Source organism: Lissotriton helveticus, chromosome 2_1, assembly GCF_964261635.1.
Source record: "Lissotriton helveticus chromosome 2_1, aLisHel1.1, whole genome shotgun sequence".
In the NCBI taxonomy this organism is placed as follows: Eukaryota; Metazoa; Chordata; class Amphibia; order Caudata; family Salamandridae; genus Lissotriton; species Lissotriton helveticus.
This window is the reverse complement of record NC_136059.1, coordinates 1,398,209,800-1,398,229,172: the sequence shown is the minus strand read 5'-3', so window position 1 is coordinate 1,398,229,172 and position 19,373 is coordinate 1,398,209,800. Positions and strand designations below refer to the sequence as shown.

The window sequence follows — 19,373 nt, the reverse complement described above, 5'->3', positions numbered from 1 at the left end:
AAGTCGGTGTAACCACCCCTTACGTAGGTGTAGTATGCCTATACCTAACCTAAAATGGACACATATGTTCCTGTCAGCCACTCCTATGGAAGGCCTCATCAATCCTGGAGGCAGAGTGCTTGGAAATATGTGAGATGGTGCTCTGGCATGAGCTGAGCCTGTCTGCAGCTTTCGGAACCATGTCCTTTAGCTGTTTCATGATATTGCCATACCATATACTCTTAAGTGCATTATGAACCTCGAGGTTAAATGCTATCTTGGGTTTGGCTTTATCAAAACATGTCGAGTAAGGTGTCATACGAATTGGAATACTACCCCCTCGCCAGTTCTGGTGACGGGGGTAGCATTCCACCCTTCTAGAGGGACACGACATGTACCTAGCCTGAACCCCGGTTAAAGTTAAACAGAGCCTTAGCATCCCAAAATGGATGCTGCCACCACAGACACAAGTCTGACCTCCTGCTGCTGGGAGTCCTTCCAGCGAGGGCAGCTTGGACAAAGGGTTTCCTGCCTGGGGAGGTGCTAGCACCACTCCAGACAGGATTTTGTGTATGGGGTAGGACAGGGCTGAATAGAATCAGACATGCCTGGGGCACACAAGGTGTCCCTGTGCATAGGCCAGTTCAAACCGGTGCTGGGGCTTTCCAGCCCCAGTCCTGGCGCTAAACTGGACAAAGGAAAGGGGGTGTAACCACCCCCTTCCTGGTTCCACCCAGAGGAGGGACCTAGTAGGTGATCCGGCCCCCCAGATTCGAATAAGAGTGGGAGCTGTGTCCTGAGACTTCAGATCATCCTGAATCAACTTGAAATACAGAAGAAGACTGGACTTCGACATTCTGCTGCACAGAAGACGGAAGAGAATCTCCCTTGTGGCCAAGGAGTGACCACCCTGTGAACACAGGCACCAACCAGCAACTCGACGTCTGCTTTGCCGCCGCCTCCCGCCGGAGCCCGAGCCCAGAGCCTGACAAGACCCAGACTCCCAGACTTCTCACCGCCCGATCCACAGTCCCTGCAAAGAAGGGACCCGTGGAGGCACTGAGAGACGTGGGACCGGACCTCTTGAAAGACCCCCGAGAAGCTGACTGCGCAGCATCAGAGGCACCCTCGACGCTGTGCTTTGGGGTTTGAGAAGCCCCAACCTCGAGCAGCCCTTGCACCGAAGATCAGCCCCCCAGCATCTCCACGATCTGCGTGGGGCCCTTTTGCACTGTGCCACTCGACGCGCCATCCCGGCCACTTGCCACGTGGCTAGCGGCCATCTTGACGACGAAACCTTCAATTTACACTGCGGGTCTGGTTGCTCCAGACTTGCCCTCGCTCCTGTAAAAAGGAGCACCTGCTCTGACCTTGCTGGTCCGAGTAACAAGCCTTTTTCGATTCCTGCGTGGCTTGCATTAGCCAAGGCCTGTTTGCTCCAATCAAGTTGCCGACACCGCCAACAGCGAGAAGCCTGCGTGGGACAGCTCGTGACTGACTCCTGGACGTCTTTGACCCCTCGTGTCTACGTGGCTGCAGAGAGAAGCTACACGACAACGCCTGTTTGCACCCGACATCGCCTGGTTCCACTCTGGTTCCACGGTAGTCACTGGCTAGTGACTTTGAACATTCTCCCCTCTGCTTTCAGGTCTTCACCTCTTCAGATCCACCCTTAGATCCACCGGAACTCTTCACATCGAGCCGCCTGCAGCATCTTCAGCTCCAAGCACCATCGACCTGCGTGACGAAACCCGACACTACTTCGACCCTGTGCACCCGCTTCCTGTGGGTGAGGTAACTCAGCTCCGCCGGTGTTCCCACACTGGTACACACCTCTAGGGTCTGTGTCTAAAGTTTCATCCTTCTAGGTCACTCGGAAGGTTCCTTTTTAACTAACTTTGTAACTTTTACGCACCATTGACATTGCATTGGTAAAGCGTGCACTTTCCGCACTGCACCCGAGTCCTGCGGGCCTTTCCCGACTTCTTCACTGCTAGTCCCGAACAGCTCCAGCGATTCCCCAGGCCCTAGGCCTCTTCACTTTCCCCATAGTGGTTCTTATACCACTATTTTAGTATATGGTTTAGGTGGCCCCTAGGGCTCATCCATAATTGTGCAACTTTTGTGTATTTAAACTGTGTTTTGTTTTAACGCATTTGCTTCTGTGCTCATAAAGAGTATCAGGGTTATTTGTAGAAATAAATCTATATATATTTTCAATATATATCTGTGTGGTGTCCTTTCATTTGGTATTCAAGGGGATTGTGTATGGTAAAACAGCTTGCTTCACATGCCTTTACAGAGTTTAGCCTAAGACTGCTTAGTCCATGCTACCCCTAGGATAGCTTGTCTATAAGGTTGACTTTACAACCTGCACCATAAGGGTTGCTTGGCATGGTACAAGGTGATCACTAGAACTAGTGAGCATCATATACCAGGCCAACTTCTCACAGCGGCCCAATAAGCATGCCGTATTCACCAACCACAATGCCAGTATGGAGGAAGAAAACATCTTCTTCCCAAATGAGTCCAGTCTCTTGGATTCCCTGTCTGGAGGGACGGAAGGGAATGCCTGCACCACCAAACTTTCTGGGGTGGGGAGTTGGCTGAGAAACTTTGAGTAGCCCAGTGGTGGGTGATGGCAACATCCAATCATCCTGTTCACAGGAACTCCTGTGCTAGACATGGACCAAGCTCCTAGTAGGACGTCTGTAAGTGCCTCATTAAAGGGTAAAAAGGGGGTTCAGAGGTGGAAGCTCCAGGTTGGAGCACTTCGGTCAGGAGATTAGTGCCGACCTACAATGAGGGCAGTTCCAGTCCAAGGAGCTCAGCTACCCTCTTAACCACCATAGCATAGGACGCCCCTCCTCCATAGCTACTGAGGTGGAGAGAGCATGCCAGAGTTTGGGGAATTATCCAGACCAATGGCTTCCCCAAGTTCCTCATACAGGTCCATTGTCTCTTCAGAGACATCTTGGTTCTCTAGAGGGTCTCCAGACTCCTCCAATTCCTCTCCTGAGCCTAGGACGTCCACAAAGTGCTCAGACAACAACATAGAACTACTGGGTTCTGTCAAAGTTGGAATCGGCATCGTACAATGTTGTTCTGGCTCCGTGTCGTCGGGGACGAGGATGGGGCTTGCACCACCGACAGCCACCGGCGACGCTGCTGGCACCAACTTTGGGTTCGACACCGGGGAAACTCATGTGGTAAATCCGGCAATGAACCAGATCTGAGATCGGATCTCTGAGGTCCCATCGGTGGCTGAAGCCGGCGGCGTCATACCTGATAGTCCCCTATCCGACTCCGTGGGGCCTGAAGGCTCACCAACAGAGGCATTCCGCTCAACTATGTGGTGCATGGCCTCGTAAAGATCCTTAATTTGAGCGGGAGTCGCTCCGGCTCCCGGAAATGGAGGGAGGCGTAAAGTCGACTCTGGCTCCGGCTCCGGAGAACTGTGCCTAGAGCAGCTGTGCTCCTTACCTCTTTAAATGGCGGACGCCAGTTTAGGTGAAGTTGGAGTGTCCAGATTACCCCGAATGGGAGGAAGAGGACTTAGGGCTCCGTGAGTGATCCATCGACTGCCACTTCTTCGAATAGGATCGTGACCACCTTGAAGTCTCGCTAGACGTGTCGACTGCCAGGCCGCGAGCAACTTCATTGCCCGCTCCCTCAATCGTGGTCACGTTCAAGACACCACAGACATACGCGGTTTTGGATCGGTAAACAACATCATGCCGGAACAAGTCCTGCACGGTTTAAAACCTGTCTTCCTACCCGACATCCCTCGCTCACGAAGTCATCAAAAATATCGACAAAAGTCGCAAAAAAAGCCTGTCAAAAAGCGGCAGAGGGGTAGCTCTTCCCGGATCAGCGCTTAACTGGTGCGGAAAGAAAAGAACTGACGTCCGCACGCCTGGGTGGTGCCTATGTAGGCACTGCGACATCATAACCAATGCTACTGACACCATCAACGTCACACGGAGCCGAATGAAGCCACCGATGTCACGCGCAAGGGGTATTGCTCAGCAAAACTTTCCAGATCCAGCCTGACGCCTTTGAAATTCAAAGGTAAGGAATTTGCAGATAGAAGTCTCTATCACATTAAAAGTGTCGCCTAGCGAGTGAAGCCTTGGAAATTCCAACGAGCAGAACTGCTGACATTGTGCGTTCTCTTCGATGGCGAATAGATCTAACCAAGGTTCTCCCCACTGCTGAAAGAAACCTTGCACCACCTCCGAATGAAGACGCCATTTGTGATTCATCATGCGCTAGCGGCTGAGTTCCTCCGCCCTGGCATTCAGAGAACCTGCCAGGTGTTGAACCACCAGGGACATGCCCTGATATTCTAGCCACTTCTAGAGACAAAGTGCCGCCTGAAAGAGGGTCTACGACTTCACACCGCCCTGTTTGTTGTAGTACCACATGACGGTGATGTTGTCCGTGAACACCTGCACTACTCTCCCTTTGACAGAAGGAAGGAATGTCTTCAGTGCAATACGGAGCACCCGAAACTCCAGAAGGTTGATGTGGAGCCCAGACTCCGCCGGAGACCAGGGCCTCTGATCTCTTCCTACCCCATGTGGCCGTCCCACCCCAGAAGTGATGCATCTGTCACCCCTGTGTTCTCTGGTTGGGGAAGGGAGAGGGACCTACCATTGACCCAATCCTGGTTTGTCAGCCACCACTGCTATTGGTGTGCAGTGCACTCTGAAATCTGGACGCAATCGGAAAGATTCCCCTGATCCTGTGCCCACTGGAACTTCAAGTCCCACTGCAGAGCCTGCATATGCCACCTGGCATAGTCCACCAGCAGGATGCAGGAGGCCAGGATGCAGGAGGCCCTGAGGCCCAGTAGCATCAGGGTCAGTCTGACCGAAATCCAGGATAGAGGCTTAAAGATCGGAATCATAGCCTGACTATCCCGGACTCACTGTTTGGGAGGATAAGCCCAAAACTGCGGTGTGTCCCAAACCGCTCCGATGAAAAGGAGCTTCTTAGAGGGAATCAGGTGTGACTTTGGCACATTGATGCTGAACTCCAGTAAATGCAGGTGGCCGGCTATAGTCTGGAGGTGAGAGACGACAGCCTGGGGCGAGCCCGCCTTCAACAACCAGTCGTCGAGATAGGGGAAGACTGGAACACCTGATCTGCGCTGATGAGCTGCGACCACCACCATCGCCTTCATGAACACCCGAGGGCCGCTGGTAAGGCCAAAGGGGAGCACAGTAAACTGAAAGTGCTTGTGACCTCCCTTGAACCGTAGGTAACATGTCCTGCAAGTCCAATCTACCATCCAGTCTTCGAGGTCAAGAGCAGACAGGACCTGAGCCAGTGTCAACATTTTGAACTTTTCCTTCCGGGGAAAGCGTGACTTTCCTGAGATCCATGATAGGACGCAGACCCTTGTCCTTCTTGGGCACCTGAAAGTAGTGGGAATAACAACCATGACCTACTTCTGGGGCAGGAACTCACTTGATGCCTCCCTTGGCCAAAAGCGCCGTAACTTCCTGTTGGAGAAGGGCCAGGTGATCCTCCGACATGCAATGGAATTGAGGTGGCATTGATGGAGGGGTAGTCTCGAAGGGGAGGGAGTAGCCCCTCGGACTATCTGCAAAACCCACCTGTCTGACGTGATGGTGAGCCAGTAGGGGGGGGGTGATGGTGGATCCTGCCGCCCACAGGCAAAAGGTGGCCCTGAAAGGTCGGACTAGGAGGGCTTGGAGGCTGCTACTGAAGGGGGGTTGGTGGACTTGTCCGCCCGCTGGCCCCCAGACCCACGACGGTGGGTCTCACGTCCCCGGCCGCGCAGAAGCTGGACAGCTTGCGCAGGCATGAGGCTCTGGGTGGAACATGGCGGGGCACCCCTTCCGTAGTCACGAAAGGGGCGAAAAGCAGACTGCATGGGGTGAGAGGTAGAATCGAGGCCCAAGGACCTGGCCATAGCCCCGGGAGTTGTTAAAGCGCTCGAGCGCGTTGTCTACTTTGTTGCCAAACAAGCGACGGGCATCAAAGGGCATGTCCCAAAGAACAGCTTGGACATCACCCAAAAAGCCAGTGGACCTCAACCAAGCGTAGCGTCTCAGGGCTACTGAAGTTGAAATTGTCCTGCCCAGCGAATGGGCGATGTCCAGCCCACAATTAATGGCGAACTTCGCTGCGTCTCTCTCCCTTTGGCAACTGCACGAGAGAGCACGGCCCGAGCCGCCTCCGGGCACTAAGGAGGCATCTGCGTGACCGTATCCCACACAGTGTGGGAATAAGGGCCCAAGAGACATGTGGTGTTCACGGACCACAGTCTTAAGCTGGAGGAAGAAAACATTTTCTTCCCAAGGTGGTCCAGCTTCTTGGATTCCCTATCAGGTGGAGCGGTAGGAAATGAGCCCTTGGAAGTCGAGGCTTAGACCACCAAGCTCTCAGGGGTGGGGTGTTGAGAGAGGAAAATGGGGTCGCCCAGGGCTGAGCCGTGGCATAGGGCAATCATCCTATCCACAGGAGCCCCTGTATTGGGCATGGACCAAGTGCCCAAAAGGATGTCCGTGAGGGCCAAATTGAACAGCAGCAGGGACTCCGAAGAGGCCGCTGCCGGCTGAATCACCTCAGTCAGAAGCTTACTCCTGACCGCCGCCGTAGGAAGCTCAAGGTTTGAGGCCTCAGCCGCCCTACGCAACACCACTGCGTATGAGGCACCCTCCTCCGAACCCACAGTAGGGGGAGCTAGCATGCCAAGGTCTGGGGAGGTGTCCAGACCACTGGCCTCACCCAACGCCTCTCTCCAGTCCATTTCTTCTAACTGGTCTGCCAGAGGGTCCACAGACTCCTCCCAGTCCTCCTCGCCCTCCTCTGATAGCCACTCAGGGTGATAGAGAACACCAGTAGAGAACAGTGGTAGAAAGGTACCAGTCGGCGCCGGTCCCGATATCTGTCAACGCCGGTCCGGCTCTGTGTCCACATCGAGGGGGAGGCTGGGGTCAATGTCCACTGGGGTCAATGTCGGCTGGGGACACAACCGGCGTCGGAGGGGGTGGAAGTGTCGCCACTGGATTCGGCCCGGAGGAGGTGTCACAAGGTCGATCGCCACTGATCCAAACTCAGGCTTGCATCCCTGGGGGGCCTTCCGGTGCTGGAGCTGAAGCCGCCGGCATGGAAGGCCTAGAGCCCCCAGCCGAGCCCGCAGGGCCCAAAGGTGCGCCCGCGGAGTCAGGCTGCCCAAAAATAGGGTGATGGGGGGCTTCTTAAAAACCGCAAAGTTGGGCAGGGGCCCGCTCCAGCTCCCAAAAAGGGAGAGAGGCTGCGAGTCGACCCACAGGCTCCACGGGCGGAGCCGGATGACTACCATCCACATCTCGCATCGCGTTGGCCGACGGATGGGGAGAACGCGAAGAGCGAGGGTGCTTCTTCGCCTTCTTTTTGTGCTTCAACTTACTCGAAGACGAAGACTTCCACGAGGAGTGGTGGTGATGGCTCCTCGACCGGTCCCGCCATCTCCCTCTCGCCCGGTACTCGAGCGGCATGGAGGTGACTGCCGTGCCTCCAGAAGCTTTCCAGATAGTGTAGGAGAGTAGGATCTGCTTCTTATAGTTACCCTCACTTTTTGCTGATGTTTCACTGTTTTTCGGCTTTAGTCTGGCTGGGTCACTGCAATCCAGAACCCCAACCTAGCTGCTTCCTCTCTAAAATGATTCCATGTACTTTAGGTACACTTCAGTTTGGTTACTGGGGTACCCTTATGAGTCCCTAGTATATGGTACACTAGATACCCATAGATATCACTAGATAGTCATAGATACCCCAGAGGCCTACAGGGGATGAAGCATGTATTTTGCCACCGCTGGGCATCCTTCTAAAATGACACAACAGGTCTACTACTGCAGCCTGAGAAGGCAACTTTAACTTTCCTTGGGTTTCCCTGGTTGCTCCATATGTGCCCTGACTCTCCATTACTTGGGGAGTCCCCTGGACCTTGCTGGTCCACACCGAAGCATCTTTTCTCTTCCTGCGTGGGGTGCTGTTGCCAAGGCTTGTTATGTTCAATCTGAGCACCGACGCCACAGCACTCGACATCCTTCATGGGACAGCTCGAACCCAGCTCCTGGTAATTGTTGATGCCTCCAGCTCCTCGTGGCTGCAGAGTCAAGCTTCACCTCTTCGCACCTGAAGCACCCGACATCGGTGGGCATTCGTCTATCATGACCCAGGTCACTGGCAAGGTGCCCAGACTCTGTCCCCTCTGCTTTCAGGTTTTTCACATTTCGATCCAGGCTTGGATCACACCAGACACTTTTCTTCTTCACGGCAGCAGCACTTTGCAGCAGATCACCATTGACATCAACGATGACTCCCGACATCATTTGACACCTATGCACCCGGCTTCCCTAGGTGAGGTAACTCGAGTACTCAGGTGCTCCCGTGGGTGGTGGCCCTAGAACCCCTTAAGTCTAAAGGGGTTTGCTCAAAGTCCTCTCCTAACTGTCCTTTATCTTTACAATTTCAACTGCAACTTTCCCCATAGAAGCTAACGGCGCGGCAGCTGTTTTCTCACACTGCACGTGTCCCCCATGGGTCCCCTGTGTCACTACCTTGAATGGTTCCTTGGTGTCCCAGCGATTCTACAGGCTCTAGACCTTGTTTCTAGTCAAGTCGTGGTTCTTATACCACTTTCTTAATATATGGTTTGGTCCCCCCTGGGGCCCAGTGTATATTGTGCTATTTCCTGAAGTTCTATTTTGTTTAAAGTGTGTACCTTGCTCTGTAATCTCATAAAGAGATTACTAGAGAGTGTTTTGTAATAAATACATATATTTTATATATATCTGGTGTGGTTCTCCTTTCATTTAGACATTCAAGAGATTACAATCTGGTAAACCAAGCTGCTTTACACTCCTTCAAGACTTAGCCTGAAGGCTGCTCTCCATAGCTACCACTAGGATAGCTTTCAATAAAGGTTGTCTTTAAACCTATCATCAATAATGGTTGTTTGGACTGGTGCAAGGTTATGGTTATGCAGTTGGTGCATTAACTGCACTGTGAGACAAGATACTATGGCTTTTCTAAGTGGAATCTGAGTGATCAGCCACAGTATTATTCACACAGTTGCTGGATCAGCTCTGAGGGTTAACCAAAAGGGAGCACAAGGTTTCATTCTCCATTTCTAAGGAGGCTAACAGGCGGAAAAGTTGCCTTGTACAGGGGTTTTAAATTCCCACTTCAACTCTGAGTTATAGTTTTTTTTAACAGAGTCTGAAACATTTTATCCTCTCATTGTAATTCAAGAATCTTTGAGGTAATTATATCCTGTGAAGACTGCAGATCTTTCTCTATGGGGAAAAAGGTGGACTTGGCAACTTCACAACAAGCAACAGAGCTACACCTTGGATTTTGTTCAATCTGGCTATTATCCGCCTGTGTTCTAATAGGTCTTCTTTCTCTTTTAGCAAACTGATTAAGTTTTCTATGAAAGTAGTATTTAATAAGGCCCGATACTGTGATCTTTACTGGACTACCAGACTGAGTAACATTATTTGAATGGAAAACAGAGGATATGAAATGCATCTGCTCTTTCTCTGGTTGTGTGGTTGACTATGCTTTAACTGGTGTCATTGAGCTACCAGTTTGGTAAGGTGTCGATAAATACTGTGTCTGGAAATTGTCTTCAAAGAAAAAATTGTCTTGCTAGAGGATGTCTGAGTTACAAACTTCAGAAAAATATCCCTTAACAAAATCATTTTTTTACTATTACTATCTTGTCTTTCTGCTGCTAACAAGGTTTCTTAGTATATGGTTTGGTCTCCCCCTGGAGTCCACTGTGTATTGTGCTATTTACTGTCATTCTAGTGATTTAATATTGTGTTCTTTGTGCTCTAATCTCGTAAAAAGATTAGTAGAGAGTGTTTAGTAATAAATAATAAATACATATATTTTATATATCTCTTGAGTGGTTCTCCTTTCATCTGGTCATTCAGGAGGTTCTGATCTGGTAAAACAAGCTGCTTTACATTCCTTCGAGACTTAGCCTGAAGGCTGCTCTCAATAGCTACCACTAGGATAGCTTTCAATAACGGTTGTCTTTAAACCCATCATCAATAAGGGTTGTTTGAACTGGTGCAAGGTGCCCACTAGAACTAGTGGACAGCATATGCCAGGCCAACTTCTCACAGCCAGCTCCAGTAAAGACTTCGGGTTCATGGCCCGGCAGTTGGATCGCGAGTTTGGGTCGTGGTCGCGCTCCAAACACCAAAAGCACACGAGGTGCAGGTTTGTAACTGACATCAATCTTGAAGCCGGTTCGAGGACGGGACAGCCCTACGTGTACCAGGAGTCAAACGACTCGAAAAGATGTCAACAAAAGTCGCAAAAAGAGAGTCAAAAAGTGACTCGAGGTACCACTCTCTCCGGAACTGCGCTGGCTGGCGCGGAAAAAGAAAGAACTTACATCAGCACGCGAGGGCAGCATCTTAGTAGATACAGCTACATCATACCGCCGACCACAATGCCAACAACAAACTCGAAGTCTACCGATGCCACCTGCCGACGTTCAGGGGTACTGATGAAGAAAAATTCTCCAGATCCAGTATGACCCCTGGGGGTAATTCTAAGATGAGGAATCCATAACTAATAGCCTCTTTCAGATAAAATCTTCATAGGCCATAACATCTGTCTACAGTAAGATGCAAATTAGTTTCTTCCTCCAATATAGCTTAGCCCTCTACCATTTCAAACACATCACTACCATGGAGCAGTAAGACTTGGTGCCACTCCAAATCTTGACATTGCAGTATTGTATATGCATTGGGTTTACGATAGAAAGGAAATTTGAAAGAATGTACATCTCTATTTGTGATGATTGTAAATCTTTCTTTTCTGAGGACCAGCATAACACTGGTGTTTAGCAAAAGCAATTCTGAATGCGCCATGGGTGTGGAACAGCAAGCAGGCACAGTTTCATTAAGCTATGGAGCCTGTGCCTATTTAACTGATAAGAGTTATAGTTAAATCTGTGCATTACATTCACCCACTCAATGAAGTCCTTGTCTTACTTACTGGACTCCATTAACGTTCTGGGAGACACTATGTAGTGACTGTTTCAAAAGTCATGAACTCTCCAGTGAGTCTGAAACTAAGGAAATGTACAACGTCGCAAACTCTAAATTTACATGTCGCCACCATGAGATACAAAGAAGAAAATTCCTTTAAAAAGAAGCTCTAAAATTCCCATTTACGATATTTTGAATTTGCTCAAGCGCATCCATGATGTTTAAAAGTGCAAACTGTCAAAACATGAAATTCACAGCAATATATTTGTTCAGTTCTTTAATACTACATAAGCATTTGGGTGTAACTTGTTTAGCGTTACATTCATTACAAAAAACCATTATTTACAATGACAATCTAAAACAACCAGGTTTGTAGTTGTATAATGTTACCTTTGCAGCTTTGGCATTTCTAATGGTAATCAGCTGCTGGGCAATCACAGACAGAACTTCGATGTCAATTCGGTTAAATTCGTCAAAGCAGCACCAGGCTCCCGACTGCGCCAATCCGCTGAAGAACCGTCCCATCATCTTAAAAAAAAAACAGCAGTTTAAATGATATTGCACACCCCAGTACATTCAAAAGGATGATCCAGTCATCACTGTCGAAAGGTAGTTCAAAATGTGTTTTACTGTTACACAAACAAATTATATACATTATTTCAAAGCCAGTAACGAGATGTAATGCATTTCATATAGTCTTCATACTTTCTAGGGGGTGTAACTGTTTCTACACTAAGCCATACTCAACGTGTTTCTATTTCTTATATTTCTGCTGCCGGACTGAAACAAGGGGAGCAGCATCAGACTACAGAAGCACAAATGCAAATGATGCTGGCGTTCCCAAAGAAATATCGGTTGCAAAAGAGCAGCGGCGGGTAATCACTCACATCGTATTTCATGTTCTCTCGCAGGCAAAATGTATTTCTCCAGAGAACTGATTTCCATAGAGCGGTTACCAGACTAGTTCAGATATGTCTTGAACGGGCTTGTGAAACTCTTGGTTAAGACATGCATTATGATGTAGTCCCGCCTTTTACATAGGAAAAGACAATCACAACCGCCAAACCGCCTGTCCAATTCGCTTGAGTGGATGGTTACTGGGGTCACATGACCCTTACAATCAGCACTCAACATGCTCAGCCCACAGCAGAAAGTGGGTGTGAGTAGGCCAAGGCTTAATTCAAGGGAGATGCCTGGGGTGAATCTTGTTATAGTGCAATACAATTATCACATTCAGAATAAAGCTTGACTGCCTGGGTTCTGTGCTCAAGTCACTTATAACCCATATGTGTATTTACAAGTTAATCAGTGGTCAAATCTCTACGAAGCACCGAATACGGTATTTACTTTTTCATTTATTTATGCGATTTTATATAGCGCGAACTTTACCCGAAGGTGTCAGAGCGCTTTACATAAGAACCAGTTGAGAAACATAAGGATTTAGGATTACATGTGTTACATAAAGGATACAAACAGAAAAAATTGCAAATGTACAACATGTAAAGTCACACAAGGAGGAGATACAAATGGATATACTCTAAGAGTCACATAGGAATGGTAGAGTACAAAGGTCTACTGTATATACTAGTGATTAGAGTTATCTCTCTATATATAGGGAAGGGATAGGAATGGATATACTCTAAGAGTCACATAGGAATGGTAAAGTACAAAGGTCTACTGTATATACTAGTGATTAAGTTAACTCTATATACATAGGGAAGGGATACGAATGGATATACTCTAAGAGTCACATAGGAATGGTAGAGAGTACAAAGGTCTACTGCATATACTAGTGATTAGAGTTATCTCTATATACAGAGGGAAGGGATATGACTGGATATACTCTAGGAGTCACATAGGAATGGTAGGTAGTACAAAGGTCAACCGCATACATTAGAGTTATCTCTATATACATAGGGAAGGGAAATGAATGGGTATACTCTAAGTGTCACATAGGAATGGTAGAGAGCACAACGGTTTACTGCATATACTAGTGAGTAGAGTTATCTCTATATACATAGGGAAGGGATATGACTGGATATACTCTAAGAGTCACATAGAAATGGTAGAGAGTATATAGGTCTACTGCATATACTAGTGATTAGAGTTATCTCTATATACATAAGGAAGGGATACAAATGGATATACTCTAAGAGTCACATAGGAATGGTAGAGCGTATACAGGTCTACTGCATGTATTAGTGATTACACTACATTACACCAATGCAACAAAACAATGATACAATGAGCCGATAGTCTCACAATAAGAATGTACATTTTGAGTGAATACCTAGGAGGTGTTATGCACTACTCAGTAGTGAAACTCGAGCCCCTGGCCAAACAAACTATACAGTGTTCACAAGTTAATGTTGACAATGCTTTAAATGACCACTAAGCTCAGAATACCACGGCACCCATGAAATACAGTGCGGATACCTAAGCGCAAGGTCCACTAACAGCTACTATTCGTGAAATCTTACGGACGTTCAGGTTAAATAATGGACCAGTACATAGGTCTCTCTTTGGTATCTGGTTAATATTTGCAACCGTAGACGTTTGCCAATATTCCAATGGTATTAATAAAAGTAAAAAATAGCAATCATAGTATAGAGGAAAGGAGACACTCTATTGACATGCAAAGTCACAGGTGAAGCCCCTAGTGCCACCTCTGGTGGGACATCATGTATGCACCCTCCAGACAGACTTAAACAGAGAACAGGGCAGGAAAAAGACAGGGATATCGCCTGTGTTTCCTACTCAAGCTCCATCTTTCAAATGCCATCCTTGAAGTCTAATAAATACTCACAGTTAGAGGTAGTCATAACACAGGTGTACCAGTAATATTGGTGAAATTTGCATTTCACTTGCTCTGTTTCTGAAACGTTATGCTAGAGATGACTATGTGTAATGTTCACAAACAATATATTTATTTAAAGAAAAATAAAGATAAAAGGACCCCCGTCACCCAGAGCCTTGAACAGCAGGGCCCTGACTCCGATGTTGTAGCTAGATAAACCAAAACATATATATCAAGATGTCACCGACCTGGGCTCTATAGGAGAGGGTCACGGTGGTTATTCCCTTGAAACTAAGACTGGGGAGATCACTAGCTCCCTCCTCTCTAAGAAGCACAGTGCATTAGGGACTATCCTCCTTATAGTAGGAATGAGCTGTTAATAGTGAGCTTCTCCTGTCATGCTACTCCTTAATGTTGGCAGTATGTGTATGAGTAAATTATGTCTTTTCAGTGACATTACTGAAGAGGGTGAATATAAAGGAAAGCATCTGAATGAACTCTTGCACAATAATATCAATTCTGTTTTTATTCATGTTTGTGATTTCACGAATGCAAACTGTATCACTAAAGAACACAATTACTGATACAACATTCCAGTAGCAGGGAAAATCAACAAGATACATATATGATCAACAAATAAGAACAGAACGCAGCCCGGTCCTGAGTGCACTGGTATTGCCGCAGCACACTTCTGTGTTTTACCAGTGGACAGCTAAAAATATAAAAAATATATATACCACACAATCTTTAATAGCGAAAGTGGTCACATTCCCATTGAGTTCCACCACAGGGAGAGCTGCAGCTTGCACTCGACCAATCCCGTCAGCGGGAAAAGGGTCTCCTTCCAGTGGTTGACACACAAACTCGAGACACCCCAAAGGAGGACAATATCTCAAAGAGCGCTGATGTTAGAATAAAAATTATACTTTTGTATTGTTTCTACATAAGTTAGCATTCGTGGTGCCATTTTGTGTGCCGGCGCTGTAAGAAACTGGCTCTATATATACTGCACCAAAGTGAGGTACAGTGTGTATAGAGTCCAGTGGTCTCCAGAGGTTTGGCAGAGGCTAAAGTTAAGTAAAACCTTCATCTCTAATGTGGTAGCTTGGTCGAGCAGTAAGGCAGTATCAGAGGGCAGTGTAAAGCATTTGATGTACAGACTCAGTCAGCAAATGGTCTCACACACTCAAGAACTGAACTCTAGGCCAATTATTTTGTATTAAAACATATACAGTTGTTTTATTTATAGAACCAAGCAAGCCTGGTGCAGGTAAGCATAAAAATACTTTTCAGTAGTAAATTACTTGTATGAACACAGAACAAAATAGTTGTGTAACTTGTACTGGTTTTAGTTACAGTTTTAGGAAAGCAGTTTGCAACAAATTGCAGGTATGGTACATTCAATTGAAGGGGCTTTTTTAAGTAAAATGCAGTTAATTACTTTTCAGATTACTTTTGCTAACACAGGACTGGATCCTAGATTCAGCCCTGAGACATTTCCTGAAAACAGGTGAGTAAATGCGTTTTGGTTAAAGGTACGATTTTTAAGGAATATTATTGCATTTCAAAAGTTGACACTTTTTCACATAGAATCACCAATGTTATCCGATGGGAGGAAATTCCCTTAGCAGGTAAGTTAGGTTATCGTTACTTTTTCTTACTCAGTGCTGGATCCTGGATTCAGCTTTGGGACATTACCTGAAAACAGTTGAGAAAATCCTCTTGGTTATTCGGCTGATTTTTAACCCGTTCTATGCTCGCGTAGGCCAACGGCCGTCGCAAGCACTACCTACCTCACTGGTGGTGCGCACGTCCGCTGGCCGACGCAGCCCCGCCCACTCATTAACTCTCCCACACTGCGGGAGAATTTGTGCCGCGGTTAAGAAGTTAAGGAATATTTGTAGTTTTCAAAAGTCTACACTTTGAAATTTTTGGGGAGAAAAAGTGTCAATGTTATCCTATGAGGAAAAATGAGGTATAGGTTTCAAGATAAGTAATCGGTCTTTTGAGTTAGGGTTCTGGGGTTAGACTCAAGGGTCTCCCAGGGTCAGTGATGCACTATTGTTGCACCCTCAGCGGCACTCGGGCGGCCGGGTGCAGGGTGTTGAGGCCCAATGTTATCCTATGGGGGTTAGGGGGACTCCGGTTGGTGGCAGCTGGCAAGCAGGCCACAGGGTTTTGGAGCAAAGCTCCTAGGGTTAAGCTCAGGGCAAGTTGGGGACCAACTAAGCACCAAAGGGGCACCGTCAGCGGCGCTAGGGCAGCCGGGTGCAGGATGCTGTTTTGAGGTTGGGTGCCCTGTTGATTTCAATGGAGATTCTCTGGGACAAAGAAACACTGCAGGCTCCCCCCGCCCCAATATGCCCCACAGAGAATATATGCTACTGTTCCAGTGCCCTCACAGCCACCCGTCACAGTTGCATGTACTGTCCCTGTCCCTGTTCCTGTGTCCACTGTTGTCACGTCAATGGCTGTGGCTTTGGCTCTTCCTCCTCCCCTCTTTCTTCTGTTTCTTCGTTGTCTGTGGCAATTGTGACTGTTAGTACTCGTGCTGCACCAATTGCTTCAGCATCCCTTTTGCCAACTCTTTCCCCTGCGACACAACCACCAGCGACGATGGTGCCCATTACTACTGTTGCCTCTCCCACTGTGGTTTTTCATCCTCCAACATTAGTGAGTAGTGGAACGCCGGTGCGTGGATTTGAGGATAGGGATTGGATGAAGTTTAGGGAATGTATGGGAACGTTAGTAAATTCTGATGTGGGAGATGAAGAGAAGCAGGTATTTGCCAATCAGGCTGTGCAGTGGGCCCTAATCCTATTTATAGTGTAGAGGATTTCTGGGCGACTATGAGAGACTTTGAGCCTTTTATACAGCAGCATGCCCTTAAACACATGTCAGCTACTTTGATTGGTCTTTGGCATAAGTACTTTGGAGTGGAGGTGCCACAGATTCTATATGATATTAGAGATTGAGTGTATATTAGTGAATTGGGGCCATAAGATGTCTTTGCTAATGTTACGACAATCATAGCTTACAGGGGCAGACTGAATGAGAAGAGCCCCAAGTCGGTATCCCAGTTTACGATGGGAGAGGTTCTTCCTTTCTATCAGCTCGAGATTCCAGACTTAACGGATGGGTGAGGCAATGTGACTCGAGCGGCAGTAGCAGCCCGGTTTCAAGAACAATGGGTTTATACTCCATGGAAAAAGAGTGAGGTTTTATCCCTTAAAACTCATTTGCCTGATCCTAGGAATAATCCTACCGCTTATTATAAGGAGTTGACTGAGGCTGCTTCTTCGAGGGTAATGACTTTTGTTGATATTGAAATGTTTTTTGGTCTTCTTGTTCTGGTTGATATTTGGAGGCAAGTCCATACTCAAGATCATGTTCCAGAGCTGGGTGGTACTTGGGATCAAATTAAGGCATGGGACCAGGAAAGAAAGCCAGGTGATGAGCCTTGGGTAGAGATAATTCCTTTGCCAGGCCGCATCATTACATACATGCATTCTCTTATTCCCCCGAGAAAAGCGGACTGGGATAAATTGTCTGCTTGTTGACAGAAGAAAGATGAGAGGGTGTCTGATTTCTTTACTCAATTTGAAGGTACATTTTTGGACTACAGTGGGCAGGACTTGTCTTTCGAGGGAGGTGTTCGGTTGTTTGTTAATAGATTTGTTTCTAAATTGCTTCATGAAATTGCGAATCGATTGCAAGCTTCTGAGAGTTCGTGGTCCACTTCCTCTCCTTCTGTAATTTAGAATATGGCACAATATTATGAGCCTAGGGATAATGAGAAAAAGGAGAGGACAGATAAGAGGCATAAGGATCTAAAGATGAAGGTGTTGTTACAGCGGTCTTTTAGAGGGAATAGGAAAGGATGTGTTGGTCATGCTCGACAGCTTCCAAGCTGTAGTAGGAAGCCAACAACTGCGCCTTTGGGTCCGAATCAGTGTGCGTACTGTCAGGAGGAGGGCCATGGGTGTAGCGAGTGTTCTGTGCTTTTGCAAAAGGTAGCAGCCCCCAGAGGACCTGGTTCTTGTGGTCAGGTTCATGGAGCTGGTGGGGCTGATAGGGCACAGAGTGCTACAGCAACACAGAGTCGTTCAGATAATAATTATTTTGATGACCCTCAAGATGGACAGTACTATCATGATAATTATGATGTGGATGATGTAACAGGAATGTCTTGCAGCTAGGACAGCCAGGAACAGAGTGAGGGACTAGTTCTGATACCTGTAAACCAGCGTGGTCCTTATGTAACAGCAGAGTTGCAAGGTTTAACTAAGGAGTTTTTGGTGGACAAGGGTGCGAAAAAAAGTTCTGTTGCTTGAAATATGATCCCTGGGTTGGCTCTGTCGGGCCATAATAATGTGTCAGTTCACCATTCTTGCTGACATCTAATTGTGGTGAATATTTGATGGGTTTGAAGTTGTTGAATAAATGCATGCCATCATTTATTGTTCTCTGGCAGGTGTCTATATGACAATGGGTCCAGATATCACACGTGCTAAGCAGTGTTTGTCCAAAGACGCACCCCTTCCTGTGGAGTTTAAAGATGTGCCACCCACTCTGTGGGCGACAGGCGACACGGATGTGGGATTAGTGCAGATATTGCTGGTTTCGATACAGGTTAAGGATGGTGCTATTTTGCCTCGTATCCCTCAGCATAAAATACCGCAGGCAGGGGAGCGAGCCTTATTGCAAATTATACAGGATTTGATTAAGAAGGGAGTGGCTGAGGAGACAACTGCCAATATTTGCATTAGCCTAATTCTTCCAATTCTTAAAAGGGCGCCCTCAAGTTCCTCTGATGACCATGAAGATGTTTATTGTTTTGTGATTGATTTGCGCGAATTTAATACAATAATGGTCCCTCATTTTCCAATGGTTCCTGACAATACCACTCTTTTGATGAGGATTCCTTCTACTGCTAAATTAATTTGTGTTATCGACTTGAAAAATGCATTCTTTAGTATCCAGGTAGCAGGTATTTGTTTGGTTTTACCCTAGCTGGCGGAAGCTGTAGATTCTGTCGAGCTCATCAGGGCTTTACAGAAAGTCTGAGCATTTATAGTCAGGCATTAAAGAGCCAATTCAATTCCATTTTACTTCCCCCGGGTAATGGTCGTAGTGCAGTATGTTGATGACTTGCTCATTGCTTCTGACACAGAGCAAGGAAGCAGGCACAGTACAGTTAGGTTGTTGTTGCATTTGGCACATAATGGGCATAAAGTTTCCCTTTCCAGATTTCAGTATTGTTGACAGGAGGTCACCTATTTAGGTCACCTACTGTCAAAGGAGGATAGGAGACTGACTCCTGAGTGCATTAGTACCATTATTAAAATGCCTGGTCCACAAACTCAGAAAGATGTGCACACTTTTATAGGTATCACTTCCTATTGCCGGCAGTGGATACCTAGCTACTCGCTATTAATCAAACCCCTGCTTGCTCTAACACTAAAAGAAGTGCATGAGCCCCTGCCGTGGACGCCAGAATGTCAGCAGTCTTTTGAGCAATTGAAAACTGCTCTTTGTTCGGGTCCTGTACTCTGCATCCCAGA

The 19,373-nt window shown here is 47.3% G+C and overlaps 1 protein-coding gene across 1 annotated transcript in view; it reads right to left on the bottom strand.

Annotated features, from left to right (window-relative positions):
- Window positions 1-19,373, bottom strand: part of LOC144820261 (dynein axonemal heavy chain 6-like) — a 1,187,310-nt gene that overhangs the window by 340,194 nt on the left and 827,743 nt on the right. Inside the window, exon 30 of the mRNA XM_078677850.1 lies at window positions 11,403-11,540. Coding sequence (XP_078533976.1) covers window positions 11,403-11,540 — 138 coding nt within the window. The remainder of the gene's footprint in view (window positions 1-11,402; window positions 11,541-19,373) is intronic.